The 19,902-nt window shown below is 52.6% G+C and overlaps 1 protein-coding gene across 1 annotated transcript in view; it reads left to right on the forward strand.

The window, feature by feature from the left end:
- The first annotated feature begins 2,091 nt into the window (after positions 1–2,091).
- Positions 2,092–19,902, forward strand: part of PAX5 (paired box 5) — a 279,887-nt gene continuing 262,076 nt past the window's right edge. The window contains exon 1 of the mRNA XM_048502545.1: positions 2,092–2,407. Coding sequence (XP_048358502.1) covers positions 2,359–2,407 — 49 coding nt within the window. The 5' untranslated portion in view covers positions 2,092–2,358. The remainder of the gene's footprint in view (positions 2,408–19,902) is intronic.

Genomic DNA, 19,902 nt, shown 5'->3' on the forward strand with positions numbered 1-19,902 from the left:
TTCGCTTTCCTAAAACTGTCTCCACTGAAGCGTCCGCCTATTTGATGCGGGGGGGGGAGCTGGGGGGGGGGAAGAGAAAAAAAAACATATAAGAGGGCGAGGGAAGCCCCCCCGCGGTCTAGATTAAGGAACTGTTTTGATACCAAGTTCAGCTGTAATGGCAGATAGCTGGGAGCGGGTGGCTGAGCTTTTCTGGTGGAACAAGTAGATTTATTTTAGACCGCCATGAATATTTCAAAATTAATCAGGCTGGCGGTGGCTGGGAAAGAAATTACAGTGGAAAGCCCTCTCCCACTCCCCAAATAAAGTCGAGACTGATATTTAATTTTCTCCTTTTCATTGGGGAGGAAGGGACCCCACGCTTTCTTTGTTACGTTTGAAGACCTAGGTTTGTTATGTGTGGGGTGTATGGGTGGGTTTTCTTGAAGTCGATGGAAGAGACTCTGGAAAAGGCGGAGACATCAACAATCCGCGAGACAACCGGCAGACATTAATAGGATTTTTTTTTTTAAATCCGTTTTGGTTTGGCCGACTCACCATGAATTTAACAACTTAAAGCTTTTGCGTTGGCTGGCGAACTCTGGCCCCAATAAGCCCGCCCTGAATTGCGGCGCTGAGGGGGAGGGGTTATTGCTCCATAATTTTGCTAATTTATTAATGAGCAGGTCTACTCAAACTGCTACTCAGTAGGATTTACTCCCAGGAAAAGGATTTTACTGTTTACATATGTGGAATCCCCCCCCCCCCACATAGCTTTTTGGAGGTATGGAACAATGCCATTAACACACACACAAGCAACGTGTCCGCTTGGCATATTTGTGCATTTGGACCTGCACATTTTTTTTTAAATAAAAAGGTTTTTAAAAGATCCATAGGTTTTTTTTCTCGGTGCCTTCCCTTTCCTCCCGAGTTTTTCGCTGCACACCGATTCTTACTCTGAATATTTCAGGCAGGGAATGAAACTCGATGCCATTTTGCAAAAGGTTGCAGTTATCATGTTAAAAACGAATGGTGTAAACAAACCACAAACAACAAAATCCTAGTCAGGAAAATTCAGTGGGGTTTATTCCCAGAAAAAGGGTTAGGAGTCATGCGCTGTGAGAGGTAGCTCTGTTTTCATACCGTAGGTTTTGTCCCCACGTGGCTGCTGGAAGCGATGGGAGGAGGCCGTGTTTTAAAACGGTACACCCCCGCACCCCCCCAACATCAGAAAGCAAGCAATCCTTCTGCTTGACAAATTTACTTTTGGACCTGCAATATTTTTAAAATAGAAATAATTGCAATTTTTGTTCTTGACTCCTTCCCTTGGCTCCCAAGATTTTCCTGGCCACCGCCACAGATGGTTTCTTCGTTTGCTCCTTTGGACGGAGAGGATGCTATTTTGCTAGTCGTGCAAGGCCCGTTTGCAAACAAAAAGAACCGTCGTAAACAACGACGACACTCCCCCCATGGACCCCCCCCCCAAAAAAGCTTTGAGCCCCTCAGCTAGGCCAGGAAGGGACCCCTTCCCTGTGCGGAAAGAAACCCTCCCGTTTGCCTCGCAGACTGTCAAAGGCCGGTTACCTGCGAAGAGGCGATTTTCCTTTTAAGGCAGACTTTTTCTGCACGCAGCAGCGGAGACGGCCAAGTGACTGGGAGCAAGAAGAATGATTAACCAGCCGAGGGTGTGTGTGTGTGCGTGTGTTAAAAGTTGTTTCTCTTTTAAACCTCTGCCTTTAATCCGCATCTAGCTCCCTTTCTGCGATTTAATGCGCCTTCCGTGCTAATGAACCCGGATCCGAGGGGGCAAGCGGTCCTCCCCCCCCCAAATCCTCTCTCCGCCCCCCCTTTCCTCTCCCTCGCCCCCGCCTCGCGCTCTTCAAACGCTCGTCTGTAAACAGCGCACCGCGAGAGGGGTTTCCCCCCCCCACCCATTTTTAAAGGCCGCAAACAAACTTTGATTCCCGCCACAACAGCTGTCAAGAGAGAGTTTTTCTGAGTTTTTGGCCGCGCCCGGGGACATCTTGTGATGTGTGCGTGTGTATGTGTGTGAGTGTGTGTTTTTGAAAGAGCCCAGGACATGAGCTCACATGGCGAGGAGCTCTTTAGTTCCTTAATCATTTCACGGTTCCTTCGGAGGCTTTCTTCCCACCTAAAACGTTTAGTTGCAGCTCAGTGATCAGCTGCAAAGGCTCGGCGGGGAGCGGAAGAGTTGAATTATTCCGAAGGGCAGAGCAGCCCCGCGAGAAGCAGAAGAAGAAGAAGAAGAAGAAGAAGAAGAAAAAGAAGAAGAAAAAAGTGGAAACTTTTTTTCCCCCCAGCCCTCTCCCGTCGGTCACACAAAGTCCCGGGTGGGAAAAAATAATATAAGTACCCAGAATGGAATTAGAGAAAAACTACACGACTCACAGGACGGGCAGCCGATCAGGTAAGGGTCTGGTTTTTGCCTTTTGGAAGAAATGTTTGTGTTGTGGTGTTTTTCTCCTTTCCCAAATGTAATCTCGTGCTCTGGGTCTGTGCGCGTTTCACGACCGGTCTCGGCGGTCTGCGTGCCTGTGTGGGCGTGCGCAAGAGTCAAAGGGAGCACGCGGATGGGGTGTGGGGTGGGGGTGCTGTCAGAGAACGGCGTGGAAATCCCAGCCATGTGGCCACAGTCTCGCCACACAGTCCTGGGGGGCGTCCCTGCTTCTCACCTCCAGTTTTAGGGACCACGTCTGCTTTCTTCTTGATAAATCTCCGTAGCCCAGACCCCCCCCCCAAAAAAAACTTTTTTCTACAGAAATGTCGTTCAAATGATACAGTCGATGTCTCCCTGACTCTTTCCCCTTCCTCGGCTTCATGCAGTACTCCGCGTTGGTGTTTGGAGGGCAGATCTACCCTCCCCTGTCATTCCCCGGCAAGCGGATGGCGATCCGAAGGCCGCTTCAAACTTGGGCGCGAGTTCCTTTATGCTGGCAAGGGCTTGTTTCGGATGAAAGGGCTGGGGATCGAGGCGTTTGAGCCCGGCCAGGGAGGGAAGGGAGGAGACCGACTCGCGGGGAGCATTCTTTCTCTCCCCCCCCCAGTTAAGACCCCCGGTTTGCCAGGGGCCCGCGTTGTTGGGAAGTGCAGAGTCCAGCCAGACGGTCTGTCTGGGGGTGCGCGCGGCTGCCTGAGCGACCTGAGCTGCCGCCAGCTTCCCTTCTCCAAAGAGGGCCGGGTCGCCCCAGCAGCAGCCCAAGCGATCTCGACTTTGGGAGGGAGGGAGGGAGGGAGGGAGGGGTGGCGGCAGCAACCCCCCAGCTTGGGCCAGGAGGGATTTCCAGAGGCCAGGCTGAGCTGGGGCTTCCTGCTTCGGGGGCCTCGACCTGGAGTTAGGGATCCTCCCATTCCTCCAGGTCCCCCCTCCCTTCCAGTGGCGAAACCTCCACGCTTCGCCCCGGCAGGGAGAAAGTGGGGGGCGGGGTGGGGGTGTCGGCGGCGGAGCGCATGTCTGGCAAGCTGTCTATCAATAATGCGATTTCCAGGCGATCGATGAGGCCCTTTATTAGTTAAATCGTCTGAATAATCGTTTCATCGATAAAGCATTTCGTCGCTGCGAGCGGCGGGGCCTAGATGGGGGTGGCGGGAAAGCCCCCGAGAGAAGAGGGGGGAGGAGAAGGGATGGGTTTGGGAGTCCCCCTCCCGTGGCGATCGGCAGAGACTTGCGCGCTGAGCTTCAGACCCGCCTCCGCCACCCTCTTCTCCCCCCCCCCCAAACAAAAACTTGCTTGACTGTTTCCTGACCCCCATCTCCTTCCACATTGGGGGGGGGATTGTGAGGCGGGAGGGAGAGGGGGAGGGGTGGTCCCCCAGCCTTCTCCCATCACGATCGATTACTGAACAATTATTTTCCCAGGGTTGGGGCGCGAGGATTGTCTGCAGGAAAATGGGGGGGGGGCTACAGGCCCCAGCCCAGAGAGAAAGGCCAAGGTAGGCCCCCTCCCTTCTCTCTGCTGAGCGACCCCGCCGCCTGCAGATCCAGGGTCCCTGGCCACTTTGCTCAGCTGGGCGCTTCAATTCACGCAGCCAAGAAGGACATGGGAATACTAAGCACATAACAGACTCGGGGGTCGTGGGGGTGATGGGGGTGGGGGGCGTGACCTCTCCTGCCAAAAAGCGACTCTGAACTTGGAAGGTGCCTTTTGGGGGCCTCCTGCTCATCCCTTTGAAAAAGATCAGCCGGCCCAACTAACCGAAGCGAGCACCTTTGGCCTCCTGAAATCAGCCGGGTTCCGGAAGGACTCCCTTTTGCCTGGCTGGAGGATTTGGGTGGGAGAGGACGAGGCTGCTCTGAGAAAAGCCCCCCCCCCCCGACATCACGCAGGGCGCCAAAGGGCAGAGGGAGAGATGAGAGCCAGAAGAAACCCGGCCGAGTGGCCCATCCGCCTCCTTGGTGACTCCCTGGGCCTGGAGAACAGGAGTCCCTTCGCGATCAGCCACAGATAAGCCCCCTTTCCTCGGACCCAAGCAGAAACTGAGACCTGAGGGTTCAGAGAGGACTTGCGGGGTTAGAACCAGTGGTGGGTTCAGCAGGTTCGCACCACTTCGGCAGAACCGGTTGTTAAAATGGTGCTTGTAAACAACCAGTTGTTAAATGATTTGAATCCCACCACTGGTTAGACCCCCGCCCCCAAGAGAGCCAGAATACCTTCAGGGAGCGATTCTTTTTTTCAGGGAGGGCCATCAATATTTATGGAGCGTCAAAGAGGACCAGAAGAAAGGGGGTGGGGAAAAGACGTGGTCCGAAATAGCGCCGGAAGACAACAACCTCCGTTCCGTTTTTCGCGGCCTAGTCTTTGCAACGGAGGGTTCCCCCTTTCCTACACCGACGAAGACCCCCATTTCCCCCTCTTAAGTCGAGGTGGTCAAATCCTGTCTTTTCCCTCCCATTATATGATTGTGCAGGAACGAGCCTTGCTCGGTTTTGAGGGGGGCGGGCACACTCTCTAATCATTTACTCCCGAGTAGTCGGCAGCAAGTGAGCTGTTTTAGAAGGACTCCCGAGGAAACGGTTCAACAGAGAGTTAATGGGACAGCGCGACCCACCCACAGTAGGTACCCTGATTTGAAGAGAGCCACAAGGGTGACACCTGCTCTGTCCGGTGGATCGTGCCCAGTGTAAAGTCTTTCCCTCCAGCGTCTCCAAATATTCCCCCATGCCTTTCCTCCAAAAGGTCAGGGCTCGACTTTTCGCACATGCCTCTTAGAAGACCAAGTAGCACAGTGAGGAGCCCCGGGGTTGAAGCACGTGGATTCGAGAGCAAAATGGACCCACCTCCAAGAAACACGTGTATAAAACTCGAGCTGTGGCTGCAAACCGGACCATACCGGCAGCAGAACCCTATACTTGCCTGCTCAGCAAGAAACCCAAAGAGGATTGTGCTCCACTAAGGTCCCTTCCGCACATGCAAAATAATGCACTTTCAGTGCACTTTGCAGCTGGATTTTACTGTGGCCTTTTCCGCACGTGCAAAATAATGCAATCCACTTTCACAATTGCTTGCAAGCAGATTTTGCTATTCCGGACAGTAAAATCCAGCTGCAACATGCATTGAAAGTGGATTGAAAGTGCATTATTCTGCATGTGTGGAAGGCACCTGTGAGAAATAGCGAAATCCACTTTCAAACAATTGCAAAAAGTGGCTTGAAAGTGTATTATTCTGCATGTGCGGAAGGGGCCTTAATAAATGCGGTTCGGAGTGCTGCCTTCCTAGAAAGAACCCCCAGGGGATTTACTCCCAAACCAAGGTGCTTAGGACCGGCTTGCAAACCGACAATGTTGGTTTGGGACGCAGCAGCAGGTCCCTACTAAACAAGAAAGCAAGGATGTTTTCAGCGTGGTCTGAAAAGGCCGGTTGCCTCTCGGATGCTTCAAGGTCTCCCGCGTGGTCTGGGGCGCGGGAGGGTGCCTGGAAGGGCAGAAGAGCCCCTGAAACCCACCCGCGTCCAAACGCCAAGCCCAGCAAACCGTGGCTTGCAATGGCCGCCCTCTTTTTCACCCTGCATTGAGGATCGCGCAGGGCTGATGCGCAGTCCGGTGGGTGGGGGTGGGGGGGAGAGGGCTCTGGTGCCCCTGCTGCAGCCAGGCAGTCTGTGGCGGGAGGCGCTTTTCCCCTCCGTGACCCGTGAAATAATCTATAGGATTGTTTACTTCCCCGCTTTGATCTGGCTGTCAAACACGCTCAGCGCGACAACACACGTGGGACCCCCGCTTCCCCCCACCCCCACCCCGCGCGTAGATCTTCCGGGGTGCGAAACATCGCCCCTCCTTGCTGGTCTTTAGGCTGGGGTCTCTCGGCTGGAGCAGGAGTGGGGGGCGGGGAACTGTGCTTTCAGGGAGGGGTGTGTGTTTGGGGTAGGTACTGGAGGGAGGGGGCGAAATGTATCCAAACTGGCTTTTCAGCAAGGTCTAAATACAGCTGTGTGTGGGGGGGGGTGGGGGGGGAGAAGAGCAATGCATTTGAGCGTCTTTTTGGGTGGCATTTACATTTCATTTTACAACAGCAGCATCCTCAAATGTTTCAATGTGCCTTTGGCAAGCGACTCTGGTCTATTATTGTTGATAGTAACCGCTGCCACTGCTGCCACTACTCTACTACTATTACTCAACTATTGCTTTACTATTAGAAATTTCCCACCCTCTTAGCTAGGGTGGCAGCAGCAGTATGCAAGACGCGTTCCCCGCCTGGATAAGATGACGATTTTAATTCGGAGAGGGAGGCGTTTGCAACCACTGGCTGGTCGAAGCCCTCGGCCAGACAGGGGAATTTCGCTCGCTGCTTTCGGCGATGCCCTCCCTGCTTGCAATCCGGATACTTCCTTGGCTGCCGCTCAGTGTTTATACAAGTGTGAGTGACAACCCGATCCACAATCCATTTGCCACAGAATAACTGGGGCTTAAGTGCATGACGGCGAGGAATGCAGATTTAATTGGATTGCGAGTCACCTGGCAAACGTCTTTTGTGTGTATGCGCGCGGGCGGGCGGGCGGGCGGGCGGGAGGGGGGGGGTTGAGTCTAAGTACATTGGCTTAATTTATTTACTTGCAAGAAAAAAATATATATTTTGAACGGCCCTTCCTTCTTCCTGAGCAGAGGATATTAGGATCGTGGTGTCAGCACACAAAGACTTGAACATAAGAACTTAAGAACATAAGAAAGAGTCTGCTGGATCAGACCAGAGTCCATCTAGTCCGGCACTCTGCTACTCGAAGTGGCCCACCAGGTGCCTTTGGGAGCTCACCTGCAGGAGGTGAAAGCAATGGCCTTCTGCTGCTGCTGCTGCTCCTGAGCACCAAATTTGGGACTTGGCCCAGTGACACGAAACGATGAGTTGTTCTGAGTACTTTTGTGCGATAGGAGTGTGAGTTGGCGGAGCTGTGATCATGTGTGATGGGGAGTTTTGGCCCCCACCCCCCTCCGTGAATCGGTCGTGCCCTCTGCTCTTTCTTTGGCCATTGAGGACTTTTTTATATTCCTAAACTTCACTGGACGCATGGGCCGGCTGGCCGGGCGTTTGGAAAGACACTCTCAGACACAGCCGACAGGTCTGGCGTTCCACTCCGCCTTCTGCGGCCTCATTCACAACTCTCTGGGGGAGGGGGAGGGAGCCAGCCGGATCTACTTCCCAGCAAAGGATGAATGGGAGAGGGTTACAGTTTTGGTCACCCCCTAGCTAGCACAACCCCGAACGGACCAACTAGGAAACAATATGCCAGAGATGGCAAATGATGACAGCTGTCCCACGTGTGGGTTGGGGGTGGGGTCATTCTCTCTCTCTCTCTCTCTCTCTCTCTCTCTCTCTCCTACCTAAAAGGAGTCCAGAGGAGGCACGCGCTCTCTGCCTTAACTCCGGCGAGATGATCTGCATATAATCCAATTAGTTTTGCTTTCTGTACAAACACAACGTGCTTGCCATAAAATCCACCCACCGCTCAGCCTCTTGTTCAGATAGATGGGACGAAGGGAAGAAGAGCGCGCGCTGACGAAGCGTCCTGTGCCACCTGGAAGTCGAACGAATGTGTCCCCCCCTAAACTGTCCCGCGTTAGAGTCCATCTCGTGGGGCATACGAAGTTAGCCTAGAAAGCTACCAAAAGCAAGAGGCCTGAGCAGAGAAAATACGGGAGCTATGGAGTGAGAAAGGTCTTCTTTTGCCATATAGAGATGCGTGGGAGAAGTGCTATTCATTTCACTGGGGGCACTTTCGCATATGCAGAATAATGCACTTTCAATCCACTTTCAATGCACTATGCAGCTGGATTTTATTGTGCAAAATAGCAAAATCCACTTGCAAACAATTGTGAAAATGGATCGAAAGGGCATTATTCTGCATGTGCGGAGTACCGACTTGCTAGGGGAAAACTATGCCGTCACTTGAACGGGTTATGACTTTGTAAACCGTTTCCAGAGAGTTTTCTACAGAGGTGGTGTATAAATATTTTACACTGATAAATACAGGAACCATCCAGAAACCTATAGGAAGTTTTTTTCTGGATGCCGTAGTAGCTAGTCCCTACTTTTCCAAAAATTTAACCCTCATTAACCCAGGGTTTTGACACTTGGGGCATCTCAGAATAGGGTACTAGGCATATGTTAATTCCCCCCTTCCCCAATAATTTTAGTAGTCGAGGCTCAGAGAAGAATCCCAAGGAGTAAATTGATTCCTGGCAACAGACAGGGCAGGTCCTTTTTGATGGCGGCGCCAGGTCCCTGGAGTTCCCTCACTTGCCACGTGCTTTACCCACGAGTGTAAACCACTCAGGTAATCTAAGGGCACTTGGAGGTATCCTTATTGTGCTGGTCTCTAATTTATCTTGATTTAATTGCAATCTCATTGTCCTTTTGGAGTTTTTTTTTTAAATCAGTTTTAGATTGTTTTCTTATAAGCCGCCTGAAAAGATTGGAGGAAGGAAAAGGCGGAGTATAGTCTGACATAAAAAATAATAATAAAGCTTTTAGCCTTCCCGTCTCCTCTGACCCATTTCTTCGGATTGAGATGCGTATTTTTTCTTCTTAAAATGTACATTAATACAGAATTCGAAGCAAAATTGTCATGACTTTGCCAGATCTGGGCACTCCTTCAAATGCTTCAGGTGCAGTCAAAGACGCGTTCAGAAGAGCTGATGTTCTTCTGGTCCCTAAACAGTTTGTATCGGAATGGGATTTCTTCACGGTGCCGCCACCCGGTTCTTGCCAAGTGGGAATCCGCCGCCAGGGCCTGCAGCGAGCCCCTCTTCCCCTGAACCCGCAGGCTTGTGCATTTGACTGAATGAAGTGCCTCTGCATCCCCCTCAAGGATTCAGGCGGCGGGGAGGGGGGGGGGCTTGTCTCACGGCGCCGCGCCTTGGGGGTTCAGGCCTGGCATCTTAACTAGGATGTCTGCTTAATTAAAGAAACCTTAATTAAGTCCCCCTCCCCTCCACCCACACCTGGTCTTTTTACAGGGCTTCTGAACCACAAAAGCAAGCAAGAAAACCACAGAGAGGAAGGGGTGCAGCTCAGCTGGAGTGATGCTCCAGGATCGGGGCTGCGAAAACAGGCCTCTGGGTCACCCCCCACCCCTGCACTGCCTGGATCCCTTATAGATGCAAACCATTTCAGGTTTATTAGGCTCCCCCGCTAACCAATCCATTGTGCAAATACAATCCCGTATTTTGTTTCAGAAAATTGCACTGAATCTCAGCCAGAGGCGAATTGGGGTGGGGGGGATGGCACCTGGAGACAAATTGTCTCCGGGTGCCCCCCCCTTGCAGCTGCCACCCCCCTTCCCTCCTGGCCTCCAAGAGCTGCTTTTATAAGCACTGAGATCTGCCCTTCCTTGGCCTCAGAGAGCTGCTTTTATAAGCACTAAAGTCAAGGGTGGGGCTCAGGAGGCAGGGACATGCCTCACCCTGCCACTGGGGGTGTGGCCCCACCCCAAGCCCCGCCCCAGCCTCAGTGCTTATAAAAGCAGGTCTCAGAGGCCAGGGGATGGCAGTTGCTTCTGGCCTCCCCTGAGGGGAGGGCAGAAAGGGCTGCCGGCTGGGAGCCCAACTAGCAGCGGGGGGAGGGGCAGCCAGGCGCCCTTGCCCCAGCCCATTTCGATATGTGGTGGGGTCAAGGGCGCCCAAAGATCATCTTCCTGGTCATGTGGGGGACTGATTCTGCACCAGATTAGTGACCAGATTAGTGGTGCCTGGGACAGAGAGTACCCTCACTCCCTAGGCAAATACGCCACTGATCTCAGCCCACCCCTGAATCTCTGGCCCCCTGTTGAGCCCTCCACATGAGCGGTGGACTCTTATCTAGTGAATGGGGTTTGTCTCCCATGCTCCTCCACATAAGGCCTGCAGGGTAACATGGGGCAGTTCTCTCAAAACTCTTTCAGCCCCACCTGCCTCACAAGGTGTCTGCTGTGAAGAGGGGGAAGGGAAAGTGATTGTAAACAGTTTTGAGGCTCCTTAAGGGTAGAGAAAAGCGGGGTATAAATCCAAACTCTTCTTTAACCGAAGTGAATAGGCGAGTGAAGCTTTCTGTGATAGGAAGGTAAATCATATTCCTTTCAGCCTCTATGAAAGGGACAGAGATTTGTTTGTTTGTTTTTTAAACTAGGCGGTTTCCAACCCTAGAAGCTTAAAAACATTTTTTTAAAAGTCTTGATAAAAGTGATTCTAAGATCGGGATAGTCAGATACAGCAACATAGAAGTCTCCCAGTGTTTCTTGGTGGGAGGACGGTTCATTCCCAAGGGCAAATCACTGCCTTGTTCTGTGGTCCTTTCCCCTGCCTTGAAAACTGGTCGGGGGTCTTTTCCCCTGGATGGACACGCTCTGAATAACCCGCTCCCCTTTTTGTTCCTCACTGTGATTCCTGCCAGGGACTCTGGAGAGGCGCGCTCTGGTTTCTCTCGGCCAGAAGTGGGCAAATGAAACCGAACCAAGAGAACTGGCAGCTCAGCCTTTGCCCCGCCCATTCAAGTCACCTGCCAGAAGCATCTGGGGGTCAGGTCCCACCTCTCCTGGCAGCTTCCACTGGTAGCCCCTGCGCCTTTGGTCTGTTCCGCACATGCAGAATAATGCACTTTCAATCCACTTCCACAATTGTTTGCAAGTGGATTTTGCTATCCCACACAGTAAAACCCAGCTGCAAAGCGCACTGAAAGTGCATTATTTTGCATGTGTGGTAGGGGCCTTTGAGACTGGCAGGAGGGGCACTGTTGGGGCCCAGGAGGTCTCATTTTGAGGAAGGGAGGTATGTTGCAACTCCAGGGGAATCCTATGGAGGGGTGGGAGTATTTGGGTACTGTCCCCGCAAAGTCCCTGTCACTGTCAGGTCTTTATTCACAACACACCATCGCTATTTCATAACCTGTGTTAAAATGAATCCAGAGGTTTGCAGGAAGGAAGATCATGTGCACCGAGCTTGGATTGTTAGAAGGTCCAACCAACTTGCCAGAAGGATGCCCCCTGCTGTTAGTTCCCCAAGGCTGCAGTGGTGACTTACCCACTCCTAACAAATCTACCCTGGGAGTAGGTTTCGACCACAGCCAGATTAGACAAAGCGCTGAGACTGTGGTTATGGGGTGGAACTGCTGGGGGATAATGTAGTTCAGTGGTGGGATTCAGCAGGTTCGCACCACTTCGGCAGAACCGGTTGTTAAAGTGGTGCTTGAAAACAACCAGTTGTTAAATTATTTGAATCCCACCACTGGTGTAGTTGGCTGTAGATACCCACCCTAGAGCAGGTAAACAGGACAACTGCAAGGCTCCATATAGGAAACCAATAAAGCAAAGGTTTACTAGGATGTTGTGGGTTTTCCGGGCTGTATGGCCGTGTTCCAGTAGCATTCTTTCCTGATGTTTTGCCTGCATCTGTGCCTGGCATCTTCAGAGGATCACAGCCACAGATGCAGGCTAAACGTCAGGAGAGAATGCTACTGGAACATGGCCATACAGCCCGGAAAACCCACAATATCCTAGTGATGCCAGCAGTGAAAACCTCCGACAATACATTAAGCAAAGCTTTGTTGGGAAGCAAGCCAATTTAAAATACAGTGGCAATAAAAGACTTAATATGCATTTTGTTATGTGCTTGTTTAATGAGGCCTGGAAGCAGCTCATGCCCATTTTTTTCCGCACAACAACCCTATAAGGTGGGTTAAGCTTAGAGTGCATGACTAGTCCAAAACCACCCAGCCTGCTTCCATGGCAGAGTGGAGATGTGAACCAGGGATCCTAATCTAACACTGTAACTGGGGTCCCTGCCCTGGCTCCTGTGGCCACTTTTCCTAGTAGCTCACCAAGTATTTAAAAAAACCTGGTATTGTGAGTTTTCCAGGCACTGGTTGGGTACTTTTTGCTCCTTATGTTTTGCCTGCATCTGTGGCTGCTATCATTAGGCATGTTGCAGTAAGATGTGCTTCTCTCCATCTGGAGCGATTGTATGGTGTGACTGTGCATTTTGTCCACTTCGCAGGGGGGTGAGGCACATTTGCATGTGTCTGGTTGGAGAGCAGTTGCATTTGCAGTTTGTATTTGCAGGAAATTGGCAGAGCCATGTGGGTATTTTTCCCACCAGGTCTTCTGATTTTCCATTGGAGGTCTGATTGCCTGTGCAGATTTTTTTTTAAATGTTGCTTTGGCAGCACCTGGATCACAGGTGTCAAACTCATGGCCCTCCAGATGTTATGGACTGTGCATCATGCTGGCAGGGGATGATGGGAACTGTAGTCCATAACATCTGGAGGGCCGCGAGTTTGACACCTATGATTGGATCTAAACTCTACCTTCATACTGCTAAACAGATCCTGAAATGTCGAAGGGTTACTGGTCTAGTTATGCATGACCTCACTTCCTGACATTTGGTGGTTGGCTCCACCTCCTGCAGCAGCCATTTTGTAATTGTGCCTACTGCCTTATGTCAAAGAGATGCTCACAGGTTGAATAAGGTTAAGGACTCTTGCTCTGACCTCTGCACCACTGGGCCTCAAGTTATCTGAAGCCTCCACATTTGACTGAGCACTTGAGTGCTCTTTATACATTTCCTTTTCATGGGTTCCGTTCACCTATAACAGGGGTGGCCAACCTATGGCACTCCAGATATTCATGGACTACAATTGCCTGATGGGGCTGATGGGAATTGTAGTCCATGAACATCTAGAGTGCCATAGGTTGGCCACCCCTGACCTATAATTTTCAAAGAGCTGTGCTAGGGGTGGGAGTGGAGTCTGGCATATTGATGCTCCAGTTTGTGTTTTTAAATGTCTGTCATCATGTAGCCTCTGCCAAATCCTGCATTTTGCTGACCACTGGTCTTTGTTGCTGGACCAAGGTGTGAAATGCCCCACTGAGGAACTCTCAATGGGCTTAGCTCTGCTTCAGGACCAGGATCAGATACTGTGCAAAGGGCAGTTGAATCCCACTGAAGACAGGCCAAATGTGAGTCTAAACTCATTCATTGTTGATCCATAGTGGAGGAAAGGTATTGCTCTGTTGATTGATTGATTGATTTAAACAAACAAACAAATAGAAAACCAAGCTCCTTCTGCCAGGGGATCACCACTCAGAGCCCTTCAGGGGTTGGGTGGTATAGGAAAATTAATAAACAACAACAACAACAACAACAACAATGACAGTGGTAGAGAAAAACATGTTTGGATCATAGATGTTGCAGTGCCAGTTGACAGCAGGGTAGAGGACAAAGAGCTGGAAAAGATCAGGAAATACAAGGACCTACAAATTGAAGTTGAACGATTGTGGCGAAAAAGAACAACAGTAATCCCAATTGAAGTCGGTGCTCTAGGAGGAATCTTAAGAAACCTTGAAAAGCATCTGAAAAGCCTGAACTTGGACAGAACATCAGTCCACATGCTTCAGAAAGCAGCACTTCTCGGAACTGCATGCATTCTCCGCAAATACCTCTAATATCCTATGTCCTTGGGAAGGACTCGATATTCAGAGATGAATTCCAGACACTTGTGCTGTGTTGTTATGTGAATAATAATAATAATAATAATAATAATAATAATAATAATAATAATAATAATAATAATAATAATAATAATAATATCCTCAAGATCCCAATGCTTCTTTTAAGTCAGGAGATGCTTGGTCTTTGTGGGAAGCATCCCTTCAATTTATCATGCCATCCTGAGGATCAGGTCTTTGGCCCCCCACAATAAACAAGCTGAGCAGTTGAAAATGTTGCTCTCGAGTTGTTTTGTGCACTGGAGAAAAGGCAGCAATGTCGCTTTGGGTAGGAAAGAGGCAAATGGCAGAGAGTCACTTTGGTATACAGGGGTCAGTGTGAGGACATTGTTTGCAAGGACTTGGGAGACTAAGGGTGCACTGTGAGAAGGTCTGGGGAACCTGGACAGGTGTTGGGCGGTACAGCAGTGCATCACCACCATCCCACTCCTCTCTGTGTGTGGTAAGGGTTGGTCACCATTGGGTGTCTGGCTGTGGAAGTCAGCTTTACTTGGAGAATCCTCAGTGACAGGACGAATGGCCAGGATCTGGTTCCCAAAAAAAACAAATGCTGGGGGCGTGGGGGTGGGTGGGAAACTGAGGTCCTGGTCTCTATATCCTGAGAAATCTCGGACCAGTTTCCTTTCCCTTTCCCCCAGCCTTTCTGAAGTTGCTCACAAAAGCATGTAAACCGTTCACAGATTCATGCCTAAACCACCGAAGCTCAGTTATAAGAAGGTGATTTCACTGGGTTATGCATTTGAAAGGGAAGGAAGCTTCCTTCCTTCCTTCCTTCCTTCCTTCCTTCCTTCCTTCCTTCCTTCCTTCCTTCCTTCCTTCCTTCCTTCCTTCCTTCCTTCCTTCCTTCCTTCCTTCCTTCCTTCCTTCCTTCCTTCCTTCCTTCCTTCCCCCTGCCCCCAAACCCTTTTTATTCAGACTTGAGATAGCCTCCCTGCTCATGAAAAATACAGCAAGCCAGTTTTGGGACTGATTAATGATTAAAATAAATCAAGGAGAACCCAGATAACATCCTGTCAATAACATTTCGGTGATTTTTTTTTAAAAATCACACTATCTTTCACAGTAATGCAAACTTAACTGTAAAAGATGATAATGTTAAGAAACGGTGGAAGGCAGCAGGAAAAGAGGAATACCCAGAATGAAATGGATACGTTGACTCTATAAAGGAATCCACGGCCTTCAGCTGAGCAAGGCTGTTATCTAGAGCATGTTTTGGAGGACACTGTTTCATAGCGTGGTCATAAGTCGGAAACGACTTCACTTGACACTGCTTAATGCAACACACAAATGTGTAATTGTCGATTATCTTCAACCTTGGGAGAAAGAAAAGCGCTTCTAAAAAATAATCTTCTGTGGTCTAAAACCTCTAAAATGGACTACCTTTTACGCCCCTGAGTGGTTAGGTATGATTCAGGCGGGTTTGCCCGTGGCCAAATAAAGAAAACCAGTGGGGGAAGCTGACCTGGGAGGAGGAGAGAAGTTAAGAATGGTTTCAGATTTATGGGAGCTTGCAGATTCCTACATCCCAGCTTAAAAATTAAAAAAAACCCCACACCCTAACTGTGTTACATGCAAGAACTTCAACAAAATATGTAACAGAGTTTTAAAAGGCGGGACGTCGAAATACATTTTTGCGTGTGGGCATGGGAAGTCATCTGGAAGACGGTCTGGGACTGCGAATTGTCACCCGTGGATACTGTAACTGGAGGAGCCACTCCAGGCCGGGCTCTGGACGCTGAGAGGGCTCCCAGGAGAAGGGCAGTTTGCTTCCAGCGAGATGGGACGGTCCAGTCTTGGAGAGGGAGGCATTCTGTAAACATTCGCAGTAGGTGTGAAGGCACAACTCCCCAAACAATCACCCTCTCGCTCCTTTTTTTTCCTGCGGGGTTTTCTCCAGGCTGATCTTGGCCCGCCATTGGATGGTTTTTCTCTCCCAATGGAAGCCAAACAGCCCAGCGCTGGTTTGGAGACAGTCAGGATACATCCCTGGAGGGATTTACGCCTAGCGCGCACATCCGCGGGGCAACCCACAGCCTCGCAGAGGAAGATCAGGGGAAGAACAGCACCCCTCCTCCTCAGCCAAAGTTACTAAGCCTGTCCAGCCTCATTCTTGACCAAAGGAGATGGTTGTGTGTCCAGTGCAGCCCTGCAAGAGATTTCTGGCCGACTCCACTTCAGCCTGAAGGGCAAGAATGGGCCAGGATTTCCCTCCCAAGGGACAACACCCCGCTCCCCGAATGCAATAAGCTAGCTCCTCAAGAAGAGGGCTGCTAGATAATTCCTGCTGGCCTTTTACGCGCAGCCGTGTGCTGTCCTTCAAAAATCCTGCCACTCATTCCCGCTGTCTCAAGAGTCTCCGTTGTTGGACATCTCTGGCTACAATCCTAAATAAGTTAGGACTGCGCTGGAGGAACTGGGGCAGGATTTACTCCGGAGCAAACATGTGCCAAGGATCCCTCCTTCACTCCACCAGCTTCTTCTGGCCTACCTTTTAGGAAAGACTGTTTTGAGTCTAAACAGCGTCGTTGGAGGGATTTGGGGGAAAGGCTTTGGGTCCGTTCGGAGTTCCTCTCTTCCCCTGTGGCTGGAGGAAGGCAGCGGGCCAGAACCGCCGAGGTCCCCCACCGGCTTCTTGCGATTCCAGGCCACCTCTCCTCATTTTCCCGAGGCTTCCTTGCAGCCCAGCCTGGCCTGGATTCCCTCGGATCTGACTTCTAAATCGCGGCCGTCGAGATCCCTTTAAAACATCGATCCTTCACTTCTGGCGCCCGCGAGGCGCGACGCTGAAACCTGCTCGGAGCATTTGCCCACCTGGAAACCGAGCTCCGGACTCCGGGCCTGCAGGCTCCCAGGCCTGAAGGCCGGGTGTCACCCACAGCCTTTGCAAGTGCCTGACCGTCCCTGGACTGGAATCCCGGGGGTCGGCGACGGTGCCGGGGCGATGGGGGCACGCTCGGTCCCCACTCTGCCACGTTGTGCCAACGCCTCCCCTCTCCTCTCGGGCGTTGCCCTGAAGTCACGCGTCCCACTGGGTCTCCATAGGCTTGAGGGGATGCGGCCAAGCTGCACAGCTTTCCCCGGACCTTGTCCGGCTAAAAAGGCCTAGCGATCCCGCAGCCCCACACCCCCCCCCCCCGCCCCCCAGCCAGCCAGCCAGCCAGCCCCGAAGCGCGCAGCCGAGCCGCCGATCTCAAAAAGCCGTCTTCTATGAATGAATCGGGAAGAAAGGAACTGGGGAAAGAAACCTCGTTTACCACTACGGGACGATCAGATCCCTCCAAAACCACCTTTCCCTCGCCTGTCTGGGCTCGGAGGTGTCCGGGTCTGACAGGTTAGCCATACCGTCTGAAGGGATTCTAGGGACAAATCCGGGCCTTCGACCTGTCCTGTCAGCTGAGACATCTATCTAGGGGCCCTGCTCTGCAAACCCTAGTAAAACACCCCTGCGTGGCTGTGGATGGGGGAAAAAAATTACACACACTTAAAAAGGTCCCGGAGAATGCGCGCATCATGGCTTTATTTACATCCAGTTTCGTTAAAAAGGGTGGAGGGTTTTAGCCTGCGGACTTCCGGATGTGCAATGCCCTGTTCTTTAGAAATGAGGCAGCTGCCTCGTTCTTTGCGGCCTTCCCAACGACACACGCGTGTGCCCGAGAGAGCGCACATGCGAGAACTCTGCGCGCCCCGGCTGGTTTGGGGTGGGGGACGGACGAATCGCGTCCTTGGGGTCGGGATACAATTAGGATGCCCTTAATGAGATGCAAGCGGGCGTAAATGCACAAGTGCAGCGCTGTATGTGTGTGAATGCATATGACACCCAGCTGGGTCACCACGCAGGCACCCAGCGCACGTAGGCATAGACTGGAGCAGGCAGTCCTGGCAAGAGTCACCACGTTGTGCCCTCGAAAGCACGTGCAAGGTCTGTTCACACAGCCACACGCGGCCGCTGGGTCAGCTGTGTGTGGCTCTCCGTGGGCGAGGGAAGCCCATGGTCCTTTTGGTGCAAGCGCCGCTGCTGTCTCCTCTCCGAGAATGTTCTTGTATCACGCTGAATGTCTTCTCCTCTAGAGTTGCGTTCACCCCCCCCCCTCTTGCACACATACGCGTTTTCACCCTATTTAAAATGCGGGCCACGCATCAGCACCTCGCTTCCAGACGCGAACATTTGGAAGTCGATCGGATTCGTTTCAGCAGAGGATGCTTTCGAGGGTCCGGTTATTGCAGCCGGGCGCCCGGATCCGGGGAATGTTTGACGCCGAAGGAAGTCCTGCCTTTCCCCTGTCCCTTTATCCCACCCACGCGTGTAGGTTTCCCCCTGCCTGTCGGGAATCGGGATAGAGCAAAGATTTGCTGGCGACCCGCAGGCCCGTTTCGAGCGCGCTCTGCCTTGTTCTTTCTCCCCCAAGCTCAGCGCCGAAGGATGCTTAACTGTGCCAGGCCCGGGCCAGGATCCGCTCGGCATCTCGGGGCCACCGGGCGAGGAGAGGCAAGCGTCGAGTGGCCCTTTTGCACGGGGAGGCTGGTGCGGGTTTCGGAAGCCACGGGCGGCCGCTGTTGTCTGTTTTCAGGTCTTTGGAGACCCCTCCGCGTTGCCTGCCTGCGTTTCCTTCCAGTGGTCCGCCTGGTATCCAAACCCTGGTTCTGTGACTGCCGCTGGAGAAGGCTGGCTTGTAGGAATAGGGTGGGGGCGGCTTCCCTGCCGCCCCGGAGGGATGGACGGCTCCACTGCTCGGCGGCGGCCAGGGCTGCCCCGAGACCCCAAGGCGAGGCGGGCTTCCCCGGCGCTTGATGGAAGTTCAATGGCAAAATCGATGAGGTCGGACTTGACAGGTGCAGAGAAGCGCCGGAGGGGCGGAGGGCGGCGGCGATTCCAGGCGAAGAAGCCCCCAGACCCTCCGTCACCGCTGGGGGAAGGAAACCACAAGCCCCTTCCTTCGAGGGCCCGACCCCTGCCCCAGGCGCCCCGCAGCTCAGGAGGGATTTGCAGGCCTCGGTGAGAGGGGGAGGGGGCGAACGGAGCCTGCCAAGTCCAGCGCCTGCTCGGCTCTTTTCCTGGCCAGGGCAATGGGCAGCCCCCCTCTTCTCTCTCTCCCCACCCCGCGACCTCCCTCTTTTGGTGGGTCTTGCTCTGCAGAGACGCCACGGAACTCCCGGGGCACAGCCCCTCGGGCACAAAGCGCCTCTTGCTAGCCTAACGCAGCAGTAGCCATTGCATTTCTCCAGGAGCGCATTCTGACAGGGGGCTTAGGCGCCCACCGGCACCTTTTTTTGTACGGGCACCCAAGGGTGGCACGCAAAGGAGCGCACAAGGCAACCCGCAGTTTCTTTTTAAGGGTCGGCTTCACACGTTCAGGGCTCCCGCGTCACCGGACAGCTCAGTTGCTGAACGGGGAGGGAGGGGGCTTTTCCCGTGGCTTTTGCGGCGCGGGGAACCGGCACTGCTGCATCTGCGACGGCCTCTAAAGCGCACTCAATGCTCGACTTGACACTGAGGTTACAGGCGCCAGTTCAGACGTGAGCGCTCATTGGGACTCGCGCTGCCGGCCAGGGCCACCACGGAACAAGCCTCAGAGAGGGGGCGATTTGGGGCTGGAAAGGGTTGGTGTGGAAACACCGCCCTGGCATCAGAAAAGGGGGGACGGAGACGCACTCCCCCCGCCCCCTCCCCTCCCCGCCCCTCCCTCTTTGCCCCTCCAGACAGCAGGTCGTGCACACACGCACACAGGTAGATGTTCTCATCAATGGCTCCGGCCCTCCGGCCTTCCTCCCCGCACCCTAGAGCACCGTGCAAGCCCCCTCCCTGTTCCTTTTTGCCCGAGGAAAGCCCAATCCAGTCTGAGGGGGGCTTCAGGCGGGGACCCTTTTGGGGGAAGCAAAACTGCGTGGGGAGACAGGGGTGCAGGGAGTCCACTGGGCACGAGTCAGCTGGCCACGGAACAG

This window comes from Sphaerodactylus townsendi, linkage group LG07 (assembly GCF_021028975.2).
Source record: "Sphaerodactylus townsendi isolate TG3544 linkage group LG07, MPM_Stown_v2.3, whole genome shotgun sequence".
NCBI classification, from domain to species: domain Eukaryota; kingdom Metazoa; phylum Chordata; class Lepidosauria; order Squamata; family Sphaerodactylidae; genus Sphaerodactylus; species Sphaerodactylus townsendi.